The 26,615-nt window shown below is 36.3% G+C and overlaps 1 protein-coding gene across 32 annotated transcripts in view; it reads right to left on the bottom strand.

The window, feature by feature from the left end:
- The window catches only part of dlgap1b (discs, large (Drosophila) homolog-associated protein 1b), a 235,535-nt gene that overhangs the window by 92,103 nt on the left and 116,817 nt on the right, over positions 1 to 26,615 (bottom strand). For 18 of the 32 annotated variants that reach the window (XR_012399713.1, XM_073941562.1, XM_073941556.1 and 15 more), the window contains 2 exons: positions 15,527 to 16,648; positions 785 to 999 (listed from right to left, as the gene is read on the bottom strand). Coding sequence is in view for 31 of the 32 variants with exons in the window: in XM_073941562.1 (XP_073797663.1) it covers positions 785 to 999; positions 15,527 to 16,600 (1,289 nt within the window). In the remaining variant the exon portion in view is untranslated. Of the gene's footprint in view, positions 1 to 784; positions 1,000 to 6,665; positions 6,919 to 15,526; positions 16,649 to 26,615 lie in introns of those variants that run through there. The other 14 variants (XM_073941570.1, XM_073941580.1, XM_073941576.1 and 11 more) reach the window with 3 other exon arrangements.

Genomic DNA, 26,615 nt, shown 5'->3' with positions numbered 1-26,615 from the left:
ATACATAYATATATATATATATATATATATATATATATATATATATATATATATATATATATATATATATATATATATATATATATATATATATATATATATATATATATATATATACATATATATATATATACATATATATATATACATACATATATACATATATACATACATACATAGATAGATACATACATACACATATATATACACACACACACACACACACACACACACACACAGTTGAAGTCAGAATTATTAGCCCCTCTTTGATTTTTATTTATTTATTTTTTTTTTATATATATTTCCCGAATTATGTTTAATAGAGCAAGGGCATTTTGACAGTATGTCTGACAATATTTTGTATTCTGGAGAAAGTCAGTTTTAAATTTTTAAAAAGTCGTTTTAAGGTCAATATTATTAGCCCCTTAAAGCTATTTTTTTTTTTTTTTTTTGATTGTCTACAGAACAAACCGTCATTATACAATAACTGGCCTAATTACCCAAACCTGCCTAGTTAACCTAATTAACCTAGTTAAGCCTTTAAATGTCACTTTACGCTGTACAGAAGTGACTTGAAAATTGTCTAGTTAAATATTATTTACCGTCATCATGGTAAAGATAAAATAAATCAGTTATTAGAGATGAGTTATTAAAACTATTATGTTTAGAAATGTGTTGAAAAAAAAACTTCCCTCCTTTAAACAGAAATAAGGGGAAAAAATAAACAGTGTAAGCAATATGGTACAATGTAAGCAATATGGTAATTCTTCAATGAATGACTCACTTGAGTGTGGTCATCTCAGTAAGGGAAGGCTGGGTGGCTTTCAGGTAGCTCGCTCTCCGTGCCTGGACTTTGGGTGAAGGTTTAGGGCTACAGTCGGAGTCTCCACTGTCTTCCTCGGCCATTGCCTTGATGTAGCTGCCGCTCCTCATCCGCCGGCAAGGGATCTCATCATCCTGACCCACAGAGGAGAAGCCTCCCCACTCATCCTGAGGAACCTGCATACAGAGAGACAGTTGGGTTCGTATAAACAACTGATCTGCCCTATGACACTTAAAGAAACACTCCACTCTTTTTTAGAAATTTTACAAAGCCCTCAGAATTAATCAGTTGAGTTCTATCATTTTTATATCCAGTCAATCTCTGGGTCTGGCGGGAACACTTTTAGTTTAGCTTAGCATAAATCCTTGACCTAGATTAGACCATTAGCATCTCAAAATAACTAAATAAAAATAAATAAAAAAATAATAGTTTATACATTTTAAAATTGTTCTAGCACATCTGATTTATTTCACTCAGATTCCAAAGTAACATTTCTAATTGTAAGTAGACATTGTAGTGCTATTTTTAGAACTTTTTTTCATATTTTTATTGCATTTTTTCCAGATAATATACAAACGTACAAATGTATAGGAAAAATAGAAGTCATATCAGCAAATATATGACATAAAAAATATATAGCAACAAAAACAAGAAAACTGTTGAACTCCCAAATCAAACTTACACTTTTCTACCCCCTTTTATGCACCATTCCTCTCATCTCCCACCCCTCCCTATTTTCTGAGGCCTTCAATAAGTACGCAAAGATGAATCAAAACAAAGATAAATAAATAAACCAACTGAAAAAATAATAAATTAATAAAAAATAAAAATAAGTGGGTAAATACAGAAAAATGAAAAAAAAAAAAAAACACAAAGTCTCTCTCCCTTTCGAAATTCTAGTCAGCAGGTCCTGGAATGTTAAGGTTCTCAATGACAGACAGTAAGGGACTCCATGTTTTGTTAAAGCAGTTTAGTGCTTCTATAAAACAGTGTCTCAGTTTCTCAAGACACAGTAGATTCAATGTAGAACCTAATTCAGTGTTCTGAGGATGGAGACACATGTTTCCATTTGAGGAGAATTGCGCGGCTGGCGAGCAAGGTGGTAAAGGCAATGGCATGGCGTATTGATGATTGTATAGTTGGGGTTGGAAGATAACCAAAAAGGACAGTCAGAGGGTCAGGAGCGATGATTGTATTAAGAGCGTGAGAAAGATTTAAAAAAATATTACACTAGGTTGTTAAAAAACATGTGAAGGTAATCGGCTGGAAACTGCTTACATCTGTTACAGGCATCACTTCTGTCTGGAAATATTCTAGAAAGTTTGGCATTAGTGAAATAGGTCCTATAAAGTACTTCGCATTGTAGTAGGCCGTGTCTGGCACAAATAGATGGAGAGTGAACTAAACTGAGAATGTCTTTCCATTGGTCCTCGGAAATCTCAATACCCAGATCTTGCTTCCCGTGTTTGTAAGTAAACCAGTTGGAGATGGAAGCAAAGTCGTTATTCTAGCATAAATTGCATATATCAAGCGTCTTTGACTTGGATTGATCACACTCTGATTCAGAGGGGCGATAAGGAAAAAAACGTTTTTGAACAAAATGTCTCACTTGAAAGAAACGAAAACGGTTGTTGGAAATCAAATTTAGTTGATAGGAGTGAGTAGGAGGAGAAAACATTGCTATCATACAAATCGTTTAAAGTGGCTAGGCCTCTTATTGACTAAGTATCAAAAACATGATCTAATATAGAGGGAGGGAATAAATGGTTTTTGGAAATTGGTATATGAATTGAGGCACTATGAAAACCAAAATGTCTTCTAAACTGCTGCCAAATGTTCATAGTGTTAATAACTATTAGGTTGTTTGATAATTTGTGTATTTCAAGAGAAAGTTGGGAATAGACTCTAGAACATAGACAATGTGAAGAGGCAGATAACTCTGTGTCCAAGGCGGATCAGGAACACCAGTGTTGCGACCAATACAATTAAGTATTTTGATAATATTACATATTCTTAGTACTTTTTACATTTGATAACTAGACACAAATCTCACTTATTTTATGTTATTGAATTATTTAATTATAGATACTAATCAAATAATTGAATAATAAACGCTCTGCCCAACAAATTATGATTGTGACTAAGTGCATACTGTTCAAGTCAATAAAATGCATTGAAACACTCTATTTCTTAAAATTTTGAAAAAATAAAAAAATTCTTAGGTGTAATTTAATGATTAGTTTATTGAAATAATGCAATCTCACCACATTTTGTATTTTTTATATAATTCTTACATTTTAGTACAAGTAGTTACATATATCTCAATGAGGAGTAGGGTTAGGGCGGGGTAGGTTTGGTTTTGACAAATTGTCAAGATCCGAAAGTGCACGTTTTGAAACACTGCTCCGAAGTGTTTTGAAAGACCCTGGTCACAAGACTGAATTGATTCATAGAATCGAGGAATTCTCAACTGTTTTGAGACCTGACAAATCTGTGTTTGATTGAATGAAAACTCATTTGCACATAGCCTAGAGCAGTGGTCCCCAACCTTGGGGCTGTGAACTGGTACTGGTCTGTGGATTAATTGGTACTGGGCGCACAAGAAATTATGAATTATTTGTGTTTTATTTATTGTCTGAGTCTGAACGATCTTTTATTTTGAAAAATGACTATTCTCTCAGTTACATCTCAAGGCTGTTGTATATTTTTGTTACAAGTGATCAGCGTGATCGCCTGCCTTGTGAATAGCCGTGCATTTATACTTCTGCATGCTGTTAGTGTTGCTCTGCAGTAACACTTAAGAAACACTAGATGGCAGTAGATTGTTATGTTCCTCTGTATCGAGTTTCTTAGCGGGTGTTTGGTTTTGTCTGAATGCTACATAAATGTACAAATAGCTAAAATGCGCTCATTCAGAGGTAGATGTGCAACAACTAAGATAAACATCTGCAGCTCCTTCATGGGACTCGACACTTGTAAACATGCCCTCCATCAGGCTTGCAGCTCTCAGCACCACCCACACTCTGCACAGCTACCAAGCCAACCAATCACATTTTTTGAGAGGTGCGCATCAGCGTCAATGTCAGACACAGCAAGGGCTATGTGATCCCACAAAGGCTGCGCCGGAGCCTACGCTTGCGCTTGACGCAGAACTATAAATTAGCCTTTAGTCACTTGAGTGCAAAATGTAACCCACAAGCTAGCAAAATGAGTAAAAAACAGATGTCTTTGGAAAGTTTCTTTGAAAAGGGGAAAAGGCCCAGTGAAGGACCCCCGAACTGCCAAAGAATAAATGCGCAACCCATTCGTCAATAAATCAGGTGAATCCAGCCTGTCTGCAAGAAGAACAACCGCTAAAGATCCCAAATTATGGAGGCCTTGTTTACATATCACGTCTTTTCCGTGCACAAGTTTGTTATTTCTATTAGAGGTGCACAGCTTGAGCCCAGTTGAAAACAACTCAAGTTTTCAGAATGCGAGTCACATGACAAGAACTGACCAATAAGCTTCATCCTTTGTATGACCACTGGCAAAACCACAGAAATTATGATTTGATAACTCTTATTAATGTTCATCTTTCATGACCACATTTATTCACAAAGAGTTTGTTTGAATGATAGACCGATGTTACAACAAAACACATTACAAGAACAGCAACAATAACCCAAATTCATATATATACTATACCCCCTTTTACATATACAGACTTTTCCGGAAAATTACTGGAAATTTTCCAGAAAGGTATGCATGTGTGAACGAGACCTTTTGGAAAATACCGGTATATTAGTTCCTGCAATTTTCTGAAAAAAAAAGTTGTAACATTACCGGTAATTTGCTGCAATGCTGCTCTGTGTGAACGCAGAAGGTAAATTGCCAGAAAGAACGGGTCCATAATTAGAACACATTGACGTGAGGCGTCTAATCTAGCCAGTCAGAACATTCTTACGCGTTTACCTGCAGATGTGAATCAAATTCCAGAATGTCCTTACCTGTGTAAACAGTTTTTTTTAATTTTTTTTTTATTTGGTAAGGTAATTTCGGTAATTTTCTGAATATTTACCGTTATCACTGTGTGAAATGGGCTTATAGTTGCTTCACTCTGAATTTGAACCTATCTGCATACCAGTTAGGAACACCACTCGACTAAATCACTTGACATCCTGTGTATGCAACTTGATTTATAAATTAGGCCCATACAGAATCTGTGCGTGCAGAAATCCACAGACTTGTGTAAATGTCACAATTGTGTAAATTTATATTTATTCAGTTTTAAATTAACTTCACTAATATTATTATCATATTCATTCATTCTGTTTTCAACTTAGTCCCTTTATTAATCTGGGGTCGTCACAGCGGAATGAACTGCCAACTTGTCCAGCACATGTTTTATGCAACAAATGCCCTTCGAGCCACAACCCATCACTGGAAACCCATACACACCATCACACGCATACTCACACTATCGACAATTTAGCCTACCCAATTCACCTGTACTGTATGTCTTTGGACTGTGGGGGAAACAGGAGCACCCGGAGGAAACCCACGCAAACGCAGGGAGAACATGCAAACTCCACACAGAAACCCCAACTGACCCAGCCGAGGCTCGAACCAGCGACCTTCTTACTGTGAGGCGACAGCACTACTTTCTGCGCCACTGAGTCGCCTATTAATATGATATAATAATTGTAATATTAAAATGTTAATTGGATTTGTGAACAATACCGTTTGTAAAAGTAATACTTTCTGTCTTTTAGTAAATAGATTATACGAAAGACTTGCTTTGTTCACCAAATTACTGGATTTAATCAGATTTGCATTGTAAAGAATAAAGTAAAACATTTATTATTTCTTTATTTCATATATTAAGCTTTTAGTTATGATCCTCCTAAAATCATGTCGCATAATTCCGCAGATTTATTTTTATAAAATTCTCTGCATTAGTAGCAGAAAAATCTCCGCAGATTCTGTCTGGTTATAATCACTGAATTCACTCAACGTTTTCTCTGTTAAAGTCGTTTCAGAACAATCCCTGAAAACGTCTCACTGTCGACCCACGTTTCGAAGCCTTTTCACATTTGTTTTAACTGTTTCAGTTTTTAACGAAGCCTTGCTCTGCCCACCACTAGAGTGGGGTTTGGGGACATGCCTCCTTTAAAAAAAGGTTACCTTTTCATACGAATAAAATTTTATAAATTCCTAACAAAATAGCTGCTTTACTGCTGATACATAAAATAGCTACATTTTCTTGTGAGCTCAGGCTAAATAAAACATTTCAAATAATTTTGAAGTCACAACCTCATGTTGAAAAGTTTTTAATAACTTCTGACAACTATTATGAAATATTTTGGCAGTAGATGATGAAATACCAATTGCCCCCAAACCTCATTTAACCTCAAAGTAATTGATGATTCATCATGAATAAACAGTATGCTGATTGATGTTTTAAAAACACAGAAATGCTTTAAAAATGACTAAACTGTTCATTAATACATCACAAACCCTTCCTGCGTGCTTATCCTAAAGTATTAACCACAAAGCTCCCTGCTCAACTAGATGACGCAGCTCTGACTATGCCTTCTCAATCTCTTCCCACATGATCTCAATTACACATCAAACCTCTCTGATACATGAGATAATACACTCTTAAAAAGCTAAAAGCACATCAGGCAACCCACACACTAGCACCTGCTGCTCCCACTACAGAAAAACAATATTGACTTCTTCACAACCAACCTCATTATCCGAAAATGATCTTGATAACATTTTACTCCCACTTGCACTATATTCACGTACGACACACGCAATGTGCACTTCTCCAACCCTCACCTCAAAAGCCTCTCACCTCTCTGAGATGAATAACAATCATTTCATATTTTCCAGCTCGGCTCGGCTTCTTTTCAAATCTTCCAGCATTTTAACAGAACTATAGTGAAGCTTCGGGCTCACTCTGTGATGTGCATCGCATGCTAACGCAATTCTTTCACACGTTCCCTTCTTTTTTTCAGGCGCTCTACTAAAGGGGCGAAGCCAGCAACCTTTCCTCCGTCACCGAAAACAGAAGAGAAAGGGCCACAAAGAGAGATATTGTTCAGACTGGGGGAAAAGATCCACTCTCTGTGTAAAGCTCTTTTTTTTTTAAGAGTAGAGGATGGAAATGAGGAAAAAGTGCAGTGAGAGTGAATGAAAGGAAGCAAAGTACCTGAATGCTACTTGCGAGACTTTAAAGATCTAAAGAGATCACCCAAAAATGATCATTTACTTTGACACAAATTAAGACATTTAAAAGACATGCTGGTTGCTGTCACCCATTGACTCCCATGGTAAATTTGTTTTCTTAATGTGGCTGTATTTTTCCAACATTCTTCAGAATGACTTCTCTTCTTACCCTTCATCTTTCTTTCTTTCCATGTGTCTCTCTTACATACATGTATATATCTCGCACTTTTTCCCCCACTGTGTTCACTTTTCATTTATTCTATTTAATGTGATAACTTCTTCAGTCATCTTAAATTAAATGTAAATACCCTACAGTAAATAAATAAATATTCATTTATTCATTTTGTTTTCGGCTTAGTCCCTTTATTAATCAGGGATCGCCACAGCGGAATGAACCACCAACTAATTCAGAATATGTTTTACACAGCGGATGCCCTTCCAGCTGCAACCCAACACTGGGAAACACCTATTCACACACATACACTACGGCCAATTCATCTTATTCAATTTACCTACAGCGCATGTCTTTGATCTGTGAGGGAAACTAAAGCACCTGGAGAAAACCCACGCAAACAAGGGGAAAACATTCACACTCCACACAGAAATGCCAACTGACTTAGCCAGGGCTCGAACCAGCGACCTACTTGCTGTGAGGTGATCGTGCCACTGTGATAAATAAATGCCCTAAATAAATAAATAAATATATATTTTTTTAAATATGCATTATAAAAATAGGTTATCAAACAGAGATTTTAGAAGTGACATTTAGGAATTTTCTTTATACCAACGTGTAACAACAAAAGTAAATACAAACATCCTGTCACAATCTCCAGCAATCCAGGCTTGCAGATTGCTGGTAAACACACGTACCTTCACCTGGACTACAATTCTGTCACTATGAACTACATTTCCCATCATGTGCAACTCACACACACCTGCTCCGATGATTACATACGCAGCTGGCCGCTGATCAAAGACTACGACTATATACACTGCATTCACACACACTTTGAGGAGTCTTGTTTTTGCCCAGTGAACATTGCAAAGCTTTTTCCTGTTTGTTTTGCTGTGTTAGGATCCTTGTCGGTTTTTCGTTTTGATTCTTAGATGCCTAGCCAGATCATTTGCCTGTATTTTGATTATGCTTTTTGGATTATCTTTATGCTACTGTTTGCCCCTGTTTGACCATTGACTGCACAACTTCTCTTTAATTAAATTGCACGTGGATTCTCATCTCCGTTGTCACCTTCTGTATACGTTACATATCCAACTGTGCAAAAAATATTGTATTGTTCATATAATGAAAAAAAAAACAGTAAATATGTGAAATGTCCTTTTTCTGAAAAAAATATATTAATATTTAATATTAATATCTATTTTACTACTACTACTACTGCTACTATTAGTAATAATAATAATAATAATAGCTAAAAAATTATTAACTATATAAGCTATTGCAATAACATAATAATAATAATAATTATTATTATTATTATTATAAAATAATTTATATAAATAAATTTATTAAAAATAAAATGAATGAATGAATTAACTGAAAATGTTTTTTTGATAGCAATATATATATATATATATATATATATATATATATATATATATATATATATATATATATATATATATATATATATATATATATATATATATATATAAATAAATAAAGATAATACATTTTCCAATAAATATATTTCCTATTCGATGTCAACGCTAGGGGGAAAAGTTAGGATAATTCTAAGGTTCCATGTGGTTTTATAGCCCCCAGAGATACTATTATGGCCCGTTTCCACTGAGTGGTACGATACAGTTCGGTTTGGTATGCTTTTATGGCCGTGTCTACTGTCAAAAAGCGTACCAAACCGAACCACTTCTTCAGCACCCTTTCAAAAGGGTACCAAACACGAGAAAGGGTACCAAAAGGCGGAGCTAGACCCGCAGAGATAGAGATATGACATTCGCTTGCGCAACAAGCCAGAATAAAAACAAAAGAGCTGCCATGTTTGAAATACACAGCCGAGGGTTCTTTTACAGCGTATATACATTAACATATATAATAATGAGCCAAGGTCAACCCGGGCTCAAACAAACCTTGTCGCCGTCTTGATGAACAGCCACAAAGCCAAAAAGAAGAGCAGATTTACCCTGTGTCCCTTAGTTTTTTCACGAGCCAGTCTGAAGCGCGAGCGGTTTCGCTTTCTTGCTTGCGCTCGCCGCACGTCTATATCTGAAATAACAAACTTCTTGTGCTGATGATAATAACGTGCGCTTGATTATTGACGTGGTTTTTAAACCCGATCAGAAACTGACGACCGCGAGAGAAGCGCGAAAACAAAGGAGATGCCGGAAAAAGGAGCACATTGTTTAAGCAAATGTGAACAAACTGCCATTATCACCACCTTTTGGACTAATATGAACTCAGAATGATGAAATGACTCTCTAACAGAGGCTACATGTGCTGCTGAAGATTAAAGATACAGATGAGAGGTTTGCTCTGTCTGTGGGCTATAATTTGTGTTGTTTTTGAACCCAAATAAGCACTAAATGTCTGCTGTGTGTAGTTATTCTGTAGTTGGTAACATATCGGAGACTGTAAGGGTCTGTGTGTGTTCATATATGTTGCATTTATTTATTTATTTTATATTATTACAGACGTTACAGTAGGCTATTTAGCACTGTCATTGATCTGCAGTTATAATCAAATATGTTTATAAAAAAGTTAGTAATAAACATTTCTACACAAGTATTTATGTGTATGAAGCATCTGTTTTGTGAGTAGTGCTTCTCATACGATATGGGAATAACCTGTACAGCTTTACTGTAGAAATTTTCTCGAGCGAAAATGACGTTGACTGAAACTCTGTTGTATACCACGCCCATTAAAAGGGGCCGTCATTTTTTCATAATTATCAATGCAGCCAATTACGATCAAGCGAGTTATATAAATAAGCTGTCTAAACAATTTTCTTCGCTAATCATAGGTGACCTAACCGTAATTCCCACCATCCTCCCCACCACCACCACCACCAGGTTGGGCCCCGTTCTCGCTGGGGGTTGGCTCAGCCCTGCCTTCATCTACAGGCAGTATTTGCCACCTTTTCATGAGACCTGCATCATCGGTGGGGCTTAGGCCAAAAGACTATACATAAAGGACATTAACTGATTCTCAAAAAATGTTATAACGTTTTGAGTCTTTCTAGTAGAAACGCAAGCCAGATAAAGGTGACCCGTACCGACCCGAGCTGTACCAGTCAGTGGAAACGAGCCATTAGCGGCCCACCAGATGCCATCCTCCGTTCACTTTTGTTCGTGACCTCCTCGAAATATTGTCATAGGGCCCATACTGGCCAGCGGCACCCTTGTCTATTATTTGTTTATGTAAAGTTGTCTATTAATCTCACTCAAAATATTTAAGTAAATTGTTTGTTTGCATGCTAAACAGTTTAGAATTATGTTATGCACAATTTCACATTTCTCTTCATATTAGCTGACCTCGACATACTTCTCTTCTCTGTTCTATCCCCTCACCCTTCTCCATTCTACATGCATCTCACACTTCTCCTTAGCTCTCCTCCATCTCTCCTCCATCATCTTCTTTCTCCTCTGACTCAATTACTCAGCCACATTGGGAACAGAAGAGAAAGAGAGAGATGGCAGAATGACAAACACCAAATCCATTTTTTTCTCTTAATCTTCACACAAACAGTGGCTGATCTCCAGGGGCCGCGGGCTGGATTTTTTCTCATTTATCCTTGTTTTATTTGTTTATGATCTCTCCATCACAGCCTGCATCCACAACAAAGAAAACAAAGCGCAAGCGGCGGTCTCCGAGTTCATTTTAATCTGTCACAATTCAGCGCTGCTAACACACAGCAGGTCAGTCCTCAGCATATGCTAATACATTCAAACCCACTGGAAATGTTAGGAGACATTTAGACAAGTTAGAAAAAATAGAGGTATCATTAGAGGCCAAATACTTATGTTAAGTTATTGTGTTCATGCTAAGAAACACAAAATGAAAGGCATCATATTGCATTTTTTTATTTAATTGTGAAAAATATTAAAAACAGCAAAAGAAATCTCAAAAATGTCCCAGTTGTAAACAAACTTTTAGGCCACATTTACACTGCACTGTTCAAGTGACTCAATTCCGATTGTTTACTCCCATATGGCACAGATCGGATATGGCCCATGTACGTGTAAGCAGGAACAAATCCCATGGATTCCGATTTACTCAAATCAGATTCAGGCCATTTTACTGTGTACTGGGTTGTAATGTATATTTCACAACAAAAAATAAATGTAGCATGCCTCGCTGTCATTTAAAACGTGCAATTCATAACACATCAGAGCTGAAGTCTATGCAGCACTTACAGGGAGGTTTTGGTCAATAGTGATACTGTGTACCACGTTATTGAACTCCAATGTCTCTGAGAGAGATTATGTTACCAGATGATCTTAACTTGAGAGATTTTACAAATAAAAGGTATTTTAAAAAAGGGAACAATGCGCAAACAACAAAACAAATAAAACTGGTCCCGTGGAGTTCAGCACTTAATCTTGCCAGTGTATGCTGTGTAGTGTGCATAACGCCCTTATGCAGCACATGTTGGCAATTCCCGCAAAACTGAAAGTGAAAGTATAATATGCATGCATTTATAAGCAGAAAAAAGAGGAATCCTCCACCACCACGATGAAACCGGTATTACCGGTGTTGTCACATGTCGATTAACCGGTGGGGAAATTTCCTCATTGTCACAACCCTAGTGAACAAAGCAAGGCTTCATGAAACACTGAAATAGGTGAGACAAATGTGTCAAAGCTTTAAAACATTTCAAAACCCGTCTTTACAGTCATTTTATGTATTGTTCTAGAACAGCATCTGACATCCCAATGAACACTTTGTGAATAAATTTGTCTTGTTTTAGTCTTTAAAAAGTAACATTATTAAAATCCGTCAAATCATGATTTCAGAATCTTTGTACAAATCTGGATTCGATCTTGGGCCATTTGCAGCATAGTTACTCTGTGCACAGTCCACTAAGCTTCATGAGATAATTTTTTTCTAACCCTGTCAGTTAAACGCAGATTTGTCAGGTCTCGAAACATTTCTGAAATGACCAACGCTTTGAATTAGTTACGTGACCTGGGTGTTTCGAATCACCATAGTCACGTGACCTGGCTGTTTCAGATCATGGTTTGGTGCACTGTTTCAAAACATTTGCGCTTCAGGATCTCGACACTGTCGAAACGTCAGTTTCACGTCAGCCATCCCTACCTGTCTGTCCCTGTTTTGACCTTTGCCTGTCTCACGATTCTTAATAAACTGCACTTAGATCCTCAACTCTGTTGCCAGACTCGTAGAAGTTACAGTAATGGGGCGGTATGTTGTACGCATTCATCCGTGTCTCCATATGGATGCTCGCTAGTTTGCATTATACACCATCGGATTTTGAGGCAGAGCAGACCAGACCGGTATTTGAGTCTGGCAAAGGACGGTTCCACAAACCAGGTAAATGAAACAAAAAAAAAAAGCAGTGTGAAATCGTAATAAAAGCAGGGGCCCATGATGGCTTTTCTCTTTTAGTTTGCTTTTGAAAACACTAGGTTTCTAGATTTTAACCTAACTTGGTTAGGTTTAGGGAAGGTGTTGGGCGGGCCAGTGAATATCAAGCTTATATATCATGCACAACAAGACAACCAGATTCTCTCATGGATGAGCGTGAGAAGGACGTTGAGATTGACAGAAACTTTCAAAGTGGCTTGATTTACAAGAAATGCTGCATATTAGAAAATGTGGCCCAGTAGCTTATTTGAGATTGTCAAAAAATGCACATAGTGGCCTGTGGTGGATAAGTGAAAACAAAAACAGCAAGGAGACGTAGCCATCTTTCAGGGATTATCAAATTGTACTAAAACAGTGGTCTCACACTTAATTCCTGGTGGGCCACAGCTCTGCAGATTTTAGCTCCAACCACCTCCAAATCACCCCCCACCATAATAGTCTTTAGTAGTCTTAAACACCTTGATTAGTTGGATCAGCTATGTTTGATTAGGGTTGGAGCAAAACCTGTACAGAGCTGCAGCCCTCCAGGAAATTGAGTTTCAGACCCATGTTCTAAAATGTATGAATGAGATTGCTCAAATTCACATGAATTAACCACTAAATCTAAAAGTTATGAATTGCCATTAGACTGCATTCAAGTTCAACACATGAATGGGCATGCGGCACTCTTGTGGTGTTTCTTTAGAAAAATGTTTTCATAGAAAAAATCCAGCATTAATACAAACAAAAAACATGCACTATATCTATATAATATGTCTGTCAACGACAGCATGCCCAATGCAGTTCCTTGAGGGTCTATTCACAACTAGGTTCTAGTAACTGTATTCCAGTTCAGAGGCTACATCCTTCAAAGAATGAAGACTTCAAAGTGCAGGAAGGCTGGACCAAGCACTGTGAAATGTGGGATACGGAGGATAGACTTTTCTCATAGCAACTGAGACAGCTGACATTGATGGGCAGAACTTTTTAGAAAAAGAGATTGAAAATTAAATGAAAAGGATAGTTCAGCCAACAATGAACATTTACTCACTCTTCAGTGGTTTCATTTTTCTGTTAAACACACGTAAAGACATTTTAAAGAAAGCTAAAACCATTGACATTGATAGTAGGAAAAACAAATACTATGAAGCCGATGGTTATACAGTAGGTTATCAGCTGTATTATGTTCAACAGATACTACCCATTTAAACTGAAAACAAGATGGAGTTCAAGTAGTCTAAATATGTGCACCTTGATCTATTTAAATACACATCAGAAGTATAAACTATAAATATCATCTTTGTAAGTTACAAAGTACAGTTTTTACATTTCTATTTTTTGCATTTGATTAATTGGATAACAAATAAAATTAACAAGTAAACCGATACTTACATTTAAAAGTTTAATCTAATATTTTCTTAAGAAATAAATGTTGTTAAGGATTTATTAAATATTGAGACTGTCTCAAAGGATGCATCAGCTGTTTCCATCATTGCTCAGGAAATAAGGGCACATTTGAAGGAGGTTTCGAACTGAGACAGCCTTCGTTGCATGGAGACGCAGTTGGCCTTCGAATACAGCCTTCAATAGATGCGGCGTCTAATTTGGAATGCAGCTATTGAGCCTGAACAGTGTCATCAGTTGGTTCAGGTGTGCTCAATAATGGTTGGAGCTCAAATTTGAAGCTCATTTTTAAAGTCTGTCAATGAACAGAGCAGGGGTGCCCAAACTTTTGCTTTTGAAGGGTCAAAAACCAAACTTGAATGAGGCTAGTGGGCCAAAGGCAAATATAGGTGGGGTAATTTGGCATGGGTAATTTCATAATTTAATTAATATTGTTTAAAAATGACAAAAAAACATTGTTTTATATTAACTAATACATTATTTTTTATATTTTATCATCACTTTTTTTGCAGTAATATCTAATTTATAACAAAATTACATCAGTTTTTGCCTTGATTTGCTTGCTGATGTCCTTTCTATCCATCGAGTGACAGTGTTTACATTTTTAAAAATCAGATTCATTGACAACACTGAATTGAAACATTTAATTTCAGTTTGCTTTCTTTTGTAGCTCAGCAATAAAACAAACTAAAAAAATGTTCCGTCAAAATTGAAATGATGATCTCTGTGCTAAAGGCATTCGTCCCAACCATCTCCATCATCCTCACTCTCCTCTCAGATAGGATGGTGGGTCAATTCAAAGGGCATCTCTGATATAGATCCTTTTTAAAAATTCAAATTTTATTGAGATGGGTTTTTAAAAGTATGAATAAAAAAATAATTCTCAACAACAGAGAAGTTCTGCACCATTAGTCGCAAGGGTGCATATTTAGAGTGAGCTGATTCACCTCCATTTTTCTTCTGTCCATTTTGAAAGCCTCATTAAATATGTAGGTAAGCCTGAGTGACCCATGGAGAAAAGCTGAATACATATGGAAACATAAATCTAATTTAATGACTTGAAGCAGTCTGAGTTCTTTTTTATTTGATTAAAAAAATACTCTGAATTCACTCCCGTCTGAACAACTAAACAATTAAAACATCTGCAGCATTTTAACCCAACACATTTTCATAGAAAAATGCAAAACCCAGCAAGACACACCAACAAACAAACAATTACAAAACAGATTCAAGATGATCATCCCGTATGAATGCCCTTGAAATGATCAGACAAAACCCATGCGCATGCATGCAATATGTCCACTCTCCACAGGAAGTTCATGCAGTGAAAGACAGGAAATGTAGAGAGAGATGAAAAGCTCAAGACAAAAGCAGAGAAAGATGAAGAGAGGTCACACCTTCCACACAAAGAAACCGAATGCCTATGCCTCCCCAGCATTGTGTGGAAGCTGACCTGGTGACAGTGATGCCAGCGATAATGAAGATGATGGTCATGGTGATGAAGAAACCAGAAATCTCTCTCCTACCTGTAAAAACTGGCAGGTCCGTCCCTGCTGGCAGGTCTGTGCTTTGACTAGAGCCTTATCGATATTGACTGTGGCCTTCTGGTACACCTCTCGGGCCCTGCTCACCGTTAGTGTGCTGGACCAGGAGCTCTTCTTGACGAGCGGTCCAGCCTGGTCCACTGTCGTGGAGCCTCCGAAAGTCAGAGCACCCGCTGTAGGGTTGGAGCATGTCGAGCAACTTCCGACGTCATTGTTGCTGCGTGAGGTCTTCAGGGATGAGCGTCCCCCTCCAAGTGTGTTGTAGCTTTGTCCCAGAAAGTAGTGGGACTGGGATTTGTCCGGATGGCGGCCCATTGTCATGACTCCAGAAGGTTGATGCTGGTGATAAAGGCAGATCTCTCTGTCTAGAGTGTCATCGGAGCTCCAGTAACCCGACCCCGGTGTCCGTGCACGAGGTTTGGGTTCAGAGCGACTGCGTTCCTTGTTCTTCCCCCGTTTGTTGCTTGACGACTTATGTAGGGTTCCTATGGTTGTGGTGGAAACGTTTGGGTGGGATGCAGCCGTAGCCATTGCGTCGGCTGGAATGGTGGGGTCATTTCCGTTGAGGCTGCGCTGGCCGGGACCTTCCAGGGAATGAGACTTAGTGAACAGTTTTTGGACGGAGTGTACAAGATGGCGAATGCGCCCAGGACTGTCACTGCGCTGGTGCTCCAATGCAGCTGTTCGTTTGTATTGCAATGTGTGATACCCGTCCTTCCTCATTGGTTGTTGCTGGTCGAATTTCTCCAGCAGTGACGCGGAGATGGCAGTGGAGTTGCATGGGCCACACCCACCCCCTGCTACACCCCCTGGTCCCACATAGGGCACTATGGCACGTTCGTCCTTAAGCTCATGATGCGAGCCATGATGTCTGCGTGGAAATGTGCTGCTGGCCAGATCCGACTGGCATCCATAGAAGCCATGGTCACTCGGGTGGTTGGGGTTGAGGACATAAGGTCGTCGGTCGTGGCAAAGGGTCAAAGAATCGTAGGACTGATCACAGTGTGTGAGTGTGTGGTGGTGGCTGCGGCTGGAGGACAAGCCTTTCATCGTCATCCTGATACGCTCACCCTCTCACAGCCTCATCCGCACACACTGAGCCTACTGCAGAAAGACAGATGGACAAGGAAATGAGGGGGCCAGAAAACAAAGTAGAGGACGAACAGATTACGTGATATAACAGAAACAAAACAAGAGGAATGAAAGGACAGAGACACACAAACAGAAAGGGAGAGAAAGAAACAGTGTTAATTAAAGATTGCCATATTACTTTTCAGCACTTTACTTGAAAGGGTATTTATTTGAAGGTTATAACACATTTATAATCATGACATGAAGTTTGACATGATTAAAGTATCAAGCATGAATATGACAACTGTTCATTCATCAGTTATGTAATTTTAAATGCAAAATGACAATGCTTGAGATGTCTTTACCCTGACAACTGGATATTACGAAGACAACATAACTTGTCATAAATCTGTCATAAACACGACTGTCATAAAGCCATCATAATTGTGTCCTGAATATTTTTGTAATCCCTTTTCAGTGAAACATACTGCATTTAACATTAAAACTTCTTAGTAAAAGTGTAAATACTCCGTCAAATTATTTTATAACAGCGTCTTAATTATTTAATGACGTTTTAATGATTTAATGAATTTAGATGAGGACAAGGAAATTGGTAACAGTTTACAATAATGTTAGTTAATGTATTTATTAACATGAAAAAACAATAAACGATCCATTTATGTGTTCATCTTGGTTAACGTTAATGAAAATACAGTTGTTAAGTCACGGTTTACGAACTAATGTAAATAATGCATAAGTAAATGTTGAACTATGAATAATAAACGCTGTACAAATGTTGTTCATAATTAGTTTGTGTTAGTAAACGCATTAACTAAATGGGGCCAGAAAATAATTATTATTATTGATGCCGTTTTAAAATTCAGGACCCAATTATAATGGTCTCATGGCAGTCATGTTTATGACAGATTTATGACAAGTTATGTTGTCTTTATAATGTCACATTGCCATAACAAAAACGTCTCAAACTATGTAATCTTTGCATTTAAAAATCATATATACGCATGAAACTATAAGCATGTCATACTCACAATATGTGTTATGTCATGATTATAAAGGTCTTATCAACCACCTTCAAGTGAAGTTTTAGCTATCCATTACGTTCACATTTTAAAACTTAGTGTGAACTATAGTCGAGTGATCTTTAAATAACATTTTGAATCATTCAGGATGTGATCTTACAATCCAGATCATACATCTGACTCATACTACATTAGGGAAGAGGAAAGCTATATTTAGTTGGCTGGCTGCCTGAACGAACAGAGGATTAATCCGTCTCAACTGGACGTCTTGTAAGTACACTAGTGTTGGAATCATCAACCATGATCACGACCATTTACATAAGACATGTTCTAGTGTTTAAAAACAGCATAAGAGAGCGCACTGGACTGAAATAGAACATTGAAGCCACTTGACACGTTGGACTTATTCTTACAACAAACTGTCTTAATGCAATTTAATGTGACACTCAGAAAATTTAAATGGAAACTTTGTTGCAATGTAGGCTCATTCTGAAAATGTAGCTCTTAAATATATTATGTATGGCTGCATTTTGTCTGTAGTTGTGGGGCAGTATGACGCTGTTCTTTTTCGTGCTTCCCAGCTGACCGCTTATGTCCGTATAGATGGCTTTTATACTGGTACCAGCTTGTCCAGTAGCGTGCCATGTACATTGGCGTACTTGAGATGCAGAGAGGAGTTGACCACAACGATAGGGTTTGAGTGTGGTGAAGAATGGTTCCAGAAAGAGGACAAAAACAGAAGCCAAAAAATAAAATAAAAAAGTAAATAACTGTGAGAACGTGGTCAAATCTGAAAACGTGGTAAAAATCATGCAAGGGCTTTTGTTTTTCAGGAATCCTTTTTAAAACTGTTGCCTTGGTTTAGGGAAGTGGGTGGGCGGGTCAGTCAGTGCTTTGAAAACACTATTGGTTGGGTTTAGGGTAGGAGGAGTGTGAGTCAGTCGATCGGTTAGTCAATCAGTCAATAGCATCATCTGGTCTATTTAATTGAGAACAGCAGGCGTAAATGGCACTCAAAAAAGACATTTGAGACCTTAAAAAGCATTCCCTGCAGCCTCTGGTGGATTAGCGAAAACTAAAACTGCAAAAAAAAAAAAAAAGAAAGAAAGAAAAAAGTACCTTCTGGGACGTATTTGGAGCTCTCTGGAAACATACACAGCTGTACGTTTTCAGAATGAGCCTGAACTGCATCCTGGCCCTCAAAACATATTTGTCAGACTGGTTGATAAAATAGCACTTTTATTTGACAAGGAATGACACATTTAATTGACCAAAATTCTAATTTTACATTACTAAATAACATATTAAAATGCAAAATACAAATACAATGCAAATACAAGTACAATTAATTTTAAATGTACAAAAACATCACCTATATGCTATAAAACTGCAGGTTAATCATGTTTATATATAATAACTAATATTTGGTTGTGCAATAATCTGCACCTTTTGTAAAGCTGCTTTGAAGCAATAATTAATGTAAAACGTTCTTTACAATAAAACTTTAATAGCAATAATATAATAATAAGAATAATAATAAGAAGAAGAAGAATTAATAAAGCTACAATATACCACTCTGGAATGTTTCCCAAAGTATCATATGACACTAAAGAAATTTACCATATGACACTGAAGAAAATGACTTATCCATTCTCAGTAAATACATGCAATGTGTTTTGGTGCATTTAATCATTTATTTCTGATTTATGAAATTTGGGATTTATTAAACAGATATATTTAATAAAATAAAGCTGTCACCAAAATATTTAGCATTTTAAAGATGAAACAATTAAAATTTAAAATAATGCAATAAAAAAAATTTTTTTTTTCCTTTTAAAAAAAAAAAAATATGTAATATTTTTCTACAACATTTGGGTGTACTAGTTTTTGGACCATTATTGTAAGTTATTTTATTAAATAAAGTCCAGATGTGGCTTTGGTACTGACTATAATAAAGGGAGGAGTGAGTATCCACAGATGACTGTTCTTACAATAAAAAAAAAACAATGCCATATTGCCATTGACTATTAGTCACTCTCTCCTTTCAAATCAATACTATGAACACCTCTTTGAAACATAAGCGGCAACATTACCATACCAATATTAGCATGAGAAATCAACAACAACAACTGTGTGCCTGCCTCACCAAATCTGAAGAAAGGCAGAGATGAGAGGATCTGGAGATAAAGCCAAAAACAGATTAAGACTGAAAGAAAAGGATTGACACATTTGGCTGTTTATTCAGCTGTATCCTGTTTACCGTGTCAAAATGAGAAATCAGTTGTTCATGCTTGAAGTCATTTGTGAGGCTGCGAATTCATTAAGAGCATTTACCAAAAGATCAATGACTGCACTCAGATCAATGACATCCAAGGAGATGGACGCTTATACAGCGCATGAGCATTCAGCAGATGCTGTGACTACAATCACATTGAAAGAGTGTTTAGTTTCTTATTAAATTATGTTTTATTTTTTTATTTTTACATATATAAATGTTTGTTTAATAAAATCAATCATATTATGTTGATGTGACTTCAGTTTCGATTCCATTTGGCTCTAAAAATAGATCCAATTATAATATAACATATTATAAACACACTTTATAAGGTTTCATTAGTTAGTTAATTTATGTATTCACTAACATGAACTTATAACGAACAACACTTCGACACAATTTTTTATTAAAGGTGCAGTAGGTGATCTTCCACAATGCTAACACCTTAGCATAAATCTCTGAATCACAGTCCCTCCCCAGCCGCCTAGAGGCACGCCTCCTGAAACAAGAGCATGCGCACCTTAAAGATGACAGCAAAAGAACCCTCTCTCATGTGTTAAAAGCAATTAGTGCTTGCCTTGTACAGTGGCGTGCAGAAATTACACTCATTACTAAGCCAAACTGACATGCTATTTCAGAGCGAATATTCAGAGTTATACAATATAGGGAGAGACTAGGCGGAATAGCGGTATTTACTTGTGTTTTGTTGTTAAAGTAATTAAAATCTACATTATCTATGCTGTAAAAGGTCACTTATGAAACTAAAAAAAGTCTTATCAATCTATCACTAGAAGATTTTAGTGGCTGAACAACACTTGTGTGAAGATATAACCCATTTGTAACAACAACATCTTTACATCAGTTTTGCGTGAAGCTAAACTAGTTTTAAAACAAAACATTACCTGTCTAAGAGAAATCCTTCAGCCATGTTGTCATCCTTTCTCCAGCGGGCAAAGATAACTCCAATATTGATTCAGGTTTTTAAAAAGTTTCGTATCAGCCTGTTTTTGCCGATCGCACACGATAAGTTTGAGCTTCTTATCGGATATTATGGGAGATGTCGGCCCAACTCTATTCAATTGGATGCACATTTGTTAGTTTTATGCCTTATCCAAAATATAAAAACACATATAAATACATTTAGATCATTTACTTTAATCATTACTATTGGAATGTGAAGAGACTTTTAACCAGCACAACAACAAATGCTTCTGCAGACAATCACCTACTGCACCTTTAAATATAGCTCAATATTTACACATTTTTATTAAAATACAAACTCAACCATACCAACATCAGTTACTGCATTGTGAGTTAACATGAACTAAAAATGAACTTTATTATACTCAACTAATGCTAACAAAGATACAAAAATTCTGTAATAAGTGTATTTTTCATGGTTTATTAATTTTAGTAAATACATACATATATTTAAAATGTTAAAATAATATAATATAATATAATATAATATAATATAATATAATATAATATAATATAATATAATATAATATGATCACCGGCAATCTAAACTCTATTGATCGCTTACGGACTACAAATCCGCCATGTTATGGACTATATTTTCATACATGCACTCCGCACACACACACACACACACACACACACACACACACACACACACACACACACACACACACACACACACACACACACACACACACACACACACACACACACACACACACACACACACACACACACACACACACATACGTTTACTCATTCTGACTGATTACACACGCACCACCGGAGGATTGTCAAGGACCGATTACACACACTATTTAAGCAACACACACACTCACTGCAGTCGCTGAGTCTTGTTTACAGTAAGTGTTATTACACATGGTTTCCTTGTCTTATTTTGAACCTCGCCTAGTTTGTTTTTTTTGTCCCTGTCTGCCGCCTGCCTTCCGACCTCTCGCCTGTTATTGTGACTACGATTCAATAATGACTTCACACATCTGTTAGCACGCGTGTTGACCATTGCTTGCATGACATCCTTAATACACCTGCATGTGGATCCGAACTCTCTTGTAAGTGTCATTCTTCCCGGGTTATAATAATATACTCCAGCTATATCCAGCTAATCTCCAGCAATATGCAAGGATAAGAACTATACGCACACCACATTAAGAAACTGCAACTCCCAGCATGCACCTCGCACACACTGGTTCCTGTTTTCCACTGATTGCACAGACACACAGCTGAAGCTATTTATGGACTGATTCATGGACTATATAAACCGTACACACACACACACACACACACACACACACACATGCACACACACACGCACACATCTATACTGAGTCTTGTAAACGATTTGGTGAACTTTACAACCCGTTTGCCTTGCTTTGTCTAATCTTTGGTTGTCTGTTTATGTTGCTTGCCGCCAGAAGTGACATTTGCCTGTTAATGACTACACTATGGATTTCACTGCATATGTCCGTTTGCCCCTGTTCTGACCATTGTTTATATGACAACTCTCTTGAATAAACCTACAATTGAATAATATAATGTAAATATAATAGTTTAAATAAACAAAGCCTTGGTGATCAAAAGAGATATCAAAATATCATATTGACCCTCAATGTTTAAATGGTACTGTTTGTTATGCTTATTGTCTGACTAGTGCTTTAGATTTCAGACATTTGATTATTTTTAAGTGCATAAAGCATGCTAAATTACACAACCAATTTCTGAAACAGGAACAACAATAAACACTTTTACAGAGACTATTAGGTCGTCTTCTAATGAATTCACACACATATGCTTTCCTTATTCAAACTGTATGGTGATTCTTTCTGGTCACTGTCCATATGTGAAAATATAACAGGCACAGACTAAATCTCTTGCCTTATTACTGCCTTCATTCTCTGCATCTGTTAGAACTGCAATATTAAACTCAAGATGTAGGAAACAGAATAATCTTCTTACACTATTACTGTCTCTTTCTTTGGTTGAAATTTACCATTCTACCCATACAAAACTAGCACACGCATTCAAATTTCACTAATTCTCAAGCCGCTTTCTTTTGTTTTGTTTAGATGAAATATGTAAATCAACATGTAAGTTCATCCAATTTATTGAAGAGCTGAAACAAATGTAACGTGTATGATTTTTTCATGAGACTGGTAATGAATAAACCATGGCGTCAGTGGTTCTGATGAAATCTTCATAGCTGATGTCATGGCATGCGTTATTTTAATGCCAGCGAGTGTGTTCAAATGTTGTCTGGGCTGAAAAATAGCTCGATGTGTGTGTCATTCCCCAGAGGAAATAGATTTCTTTACTTTTTTTTTTTTGTAGTGAGGAAGATATAAGTCTGAAAGTAAAATATCTCTCTCGACTGCTTTTTTCTGTACTTCTTAGATGATGTAGGTCACACAAACAAAAACAAAAAAAAAATTAGGGAATGTTACACGACAATAATGTGCTAAAACAGAAAAGTTTTTTCCTGTTTGTGAAATGTATCACATAACGAAACTACCCATAACTAAATCAAGAATGCAAATTAAACAAAATACATGATTTTTGTTTAAATTGTTCGTAAAGCTGATATAAAAAATAATACAGATTCCTGATTGTATTTAGTGTATTTTTTTTTTAAATGTAAAGGGATGAGAGTAAAATGTACTCCCCATTTACATATCTTAAGTGTTTACAAACCTTTAAGGAGTTAAAAAAAAACAAGAAAAAAAATGTAGATATTTGGATATTGAAACAAAAGATATATTGAAGAAAGCTTAAAACCTGTAACCATTAACTTTCATAGAAGTAAAAACAAGTACTATGGAAGTCAAACAGGTCTGGAATAAGAAAAGGGAGAGTAAATGATAACAGGATTTTCATCTTGAATTGCAACTTTAATTTGGTTTAAAAGAATGTAGAACTGCTCTGTGTAAATGCCGTTTCAACCTTATGTACTTTTTTTAGCAAACTGATTACTGTAAATGTTACAGTAAATTTTACTGCTTAATGTTTTATCATCAAGGTGTATCATCACCTCAACACAAAAATCACATCATTCAGCATGTTTACTGTAAACAATTGCTGCAGTAAAATTTACAGTACTAACAGCAATTTTGGTTGCCAGTAGTACTGTAAAATTTACAAGTACACTGTAAATTGACAGTTACAATTGTTCTGTAAAACTGCAGCACAGTTAAAATTGTTAATCTGCAGTGAATTTACTGTAAACTTTGCCAATAATACTGTAAATTAGCAGTAGCACTGTAAAATTTACAAGTACACTGCACACTTAGTTACAATTGTTCGGTAAAACAACAGCAAAGCTGAAATTGGGTATTTACAGTGAATTTACAGTAAATTTTGCCAATAAAGCTGTAATTGGCAATAATACTATAAAATTTACAATTACACTGTAAATTTAGTCATGATTGTTCTGTAAAACTAAAGCCCAGTTAAAATTATTTATTTATAAAAATTGGCATTAATGTAAAATTTACAAATGCACTGTAAATTTACAGTTACAATTGTTCTGTAAAACTACAGCCCAGTTGAAACAGTTAAGTTACATAACATTTTACCAATAATACTGTAAAAACTGGCAATAACTGTAAAATGTATAAGCGCACTGTAAATTAATAATTACAACTGTGCTGCGAAACTACAGTAATTCTGCCAGTATACTTTTTACAGTGTAGTTTTATAGCTAGTCGTTTTCCAGTAGTTTAACAGCCGCCATTCATGTTCATTTACTTTAAATAATAATTAGGCAGGCCTAAATCTTTAAAACAATAACCCCCGGTTTCACAAACAAGGTTTAAGGCTAGTCAAGATTAAATTGCATGTTTGAGCTGTATGAACTCAAAATAACTTGCGGTGAGATGTCTTAAAATATGTCAGTGTCATATTTTATCACCAGGTGCACACCAGTAGTATATTTTTCTGAGGCCATTTTTATAAATGTGGCTTAAATAGCCTAATTTAACTAAGGCCTAATCCTGGCTTAATCTAAGCCCTGTTTGTGAAACTGGGCCTAAATGTCTTGAATTTAACACTTTGTCCTTCTTTTGCTAAAAAAAGCACTTGTTGCATTTGACTACAAATTAGATAGTCACATCAGGCTATATCTGTTCGTCTCTTCAGCTGTCATGCAGCTCCTGTTATTTCATAATTTTTTTGTCTCTTTGTTAAAGTTTTAGTTTTCATAGTTTATGGATATTTTGTTTAAGGAATAAAGTCATTATTGCTGTTAATATATTCATTATATTCAAAAAGCAACACAAAAATTACAAACTCCAAAACATTTTGCATGACATTTTTTTTTTTTTTTAATATGATGAATTCCTGATCCTTTGCAGAATAATATTATTCGTAAAGACACCCAATGTATTTACTTTTAATCTTCTAAAATATTTGTTAAATAAAGTTAAATGAAGGCAAGACTGCACTGTATGTACACAGTAACTGCAAAACATTCTCTATTATACTAACACTATGGTATTAAAGGCCAGAGATAGCCTGTACAGTATACATCCACCCACAGACCCTAATCACCAAAAGCTGACAAAAGACTCTAACCCTAAGTATTTAAGTGCCAGATTTGAACAGGAATGTGTCTCCATTATCTACTTAAGTATCTATTGATCAAAGTACATATTTTTGCCAGCGTGAACAGGGCATCAGTTATGTTTACATTGAGTCTCATCCATGTTAGTCATCATTGCCTTTCTTATGGTAAGCTTCAGAAACTAGCCTACAATACGGTTCATGATATCCTAGGCTGTAAAAGATGCAATGGCAAAAATAGACTGAATAAATCATAAAGGCATTTAAATGACAAGAAATATTACAGATTGTGCCATCAAATAAATTAAAACTAAAGTAATGAGTATGGTTTCAAACTGCAAGGGGTAGAAAGTCCAGATATTTGTGTAAAATAATGTAATAAGTAGAATAACATTTCCATTGTGGTCTGCGTTATTTGCAGTGTGTTTCTCTATTTGCATGTGTTGTGAGGATTTGCGTGTGTTGATAAATTAAGGAAGATGTGTTGTCAGTTTGTTTATGTGTCTATGTGATTGTTTACTTTACTTGCAGCACGTGTGAGCTCCCTCAAGTCACCATAGATTAACAAGTCAACTGAAAGATTTCCGTTTGTTCACAAACTGTTTTTAAAATGTACTTAAGTAAAATAACAGTTGAAGTAGTACTTACACAAAAAAACAAGTATAGTATTGAAGTAAAAATATTTAATAACCATTATACTGTATACGCACACCGGCCACTTTATTAGGTACACCTGTCCAACTGCAAGTTAACGCAACTCTCTAATCACATGGCAGCAACTCGATACATTTAGGCAGGTAGACATGGTCAAGACAATCTACTGCAGTTCAAACTGAGCATTAAAATGGGGAAGAAAAGTGATTTAAGTGACTTTGAACGTGGCATGATTGTTGATGCCAGACGGGCTGGTCTGAGTATTTCAGAAACCGCTGATCTACTAGGACTTTCACGCACAACCATCTCTAGGACTTACAGAGAATGGTCAGAAAAAGAGAAAGTATCCAGCGAGAGGCAAATTTGTGGGCACAAATGCCTTGAGGCTAGAGTTTGCACAGGCTCACCACAATTAGACAATAGAAGATTGAAAAAAAAAAACGTTGCCTGGTCTGATGAGTCTTGATTTCTGCTGCAA

The sequence above is a fragment of the Danio rerio genome, chromosome 24 (genome assembly GCF_049306965.1).
Source record: "Danio rerio strain Tuebingen ecotype United States chromosome 24, GRCz12tu, whole genome shotgun sequence".
Classification (NCBI taxonomy): domain Eukaryota; kingdom Metazoa; phylum Chordata; class Actinopteri; order Cypriniformes; family Danionidae; genus Danio; species Danio rerio.
Note: the sequence above shows the minus strand (reverse complement) of the source record. Positions and strands in the feature narration are given on the sequence as shown.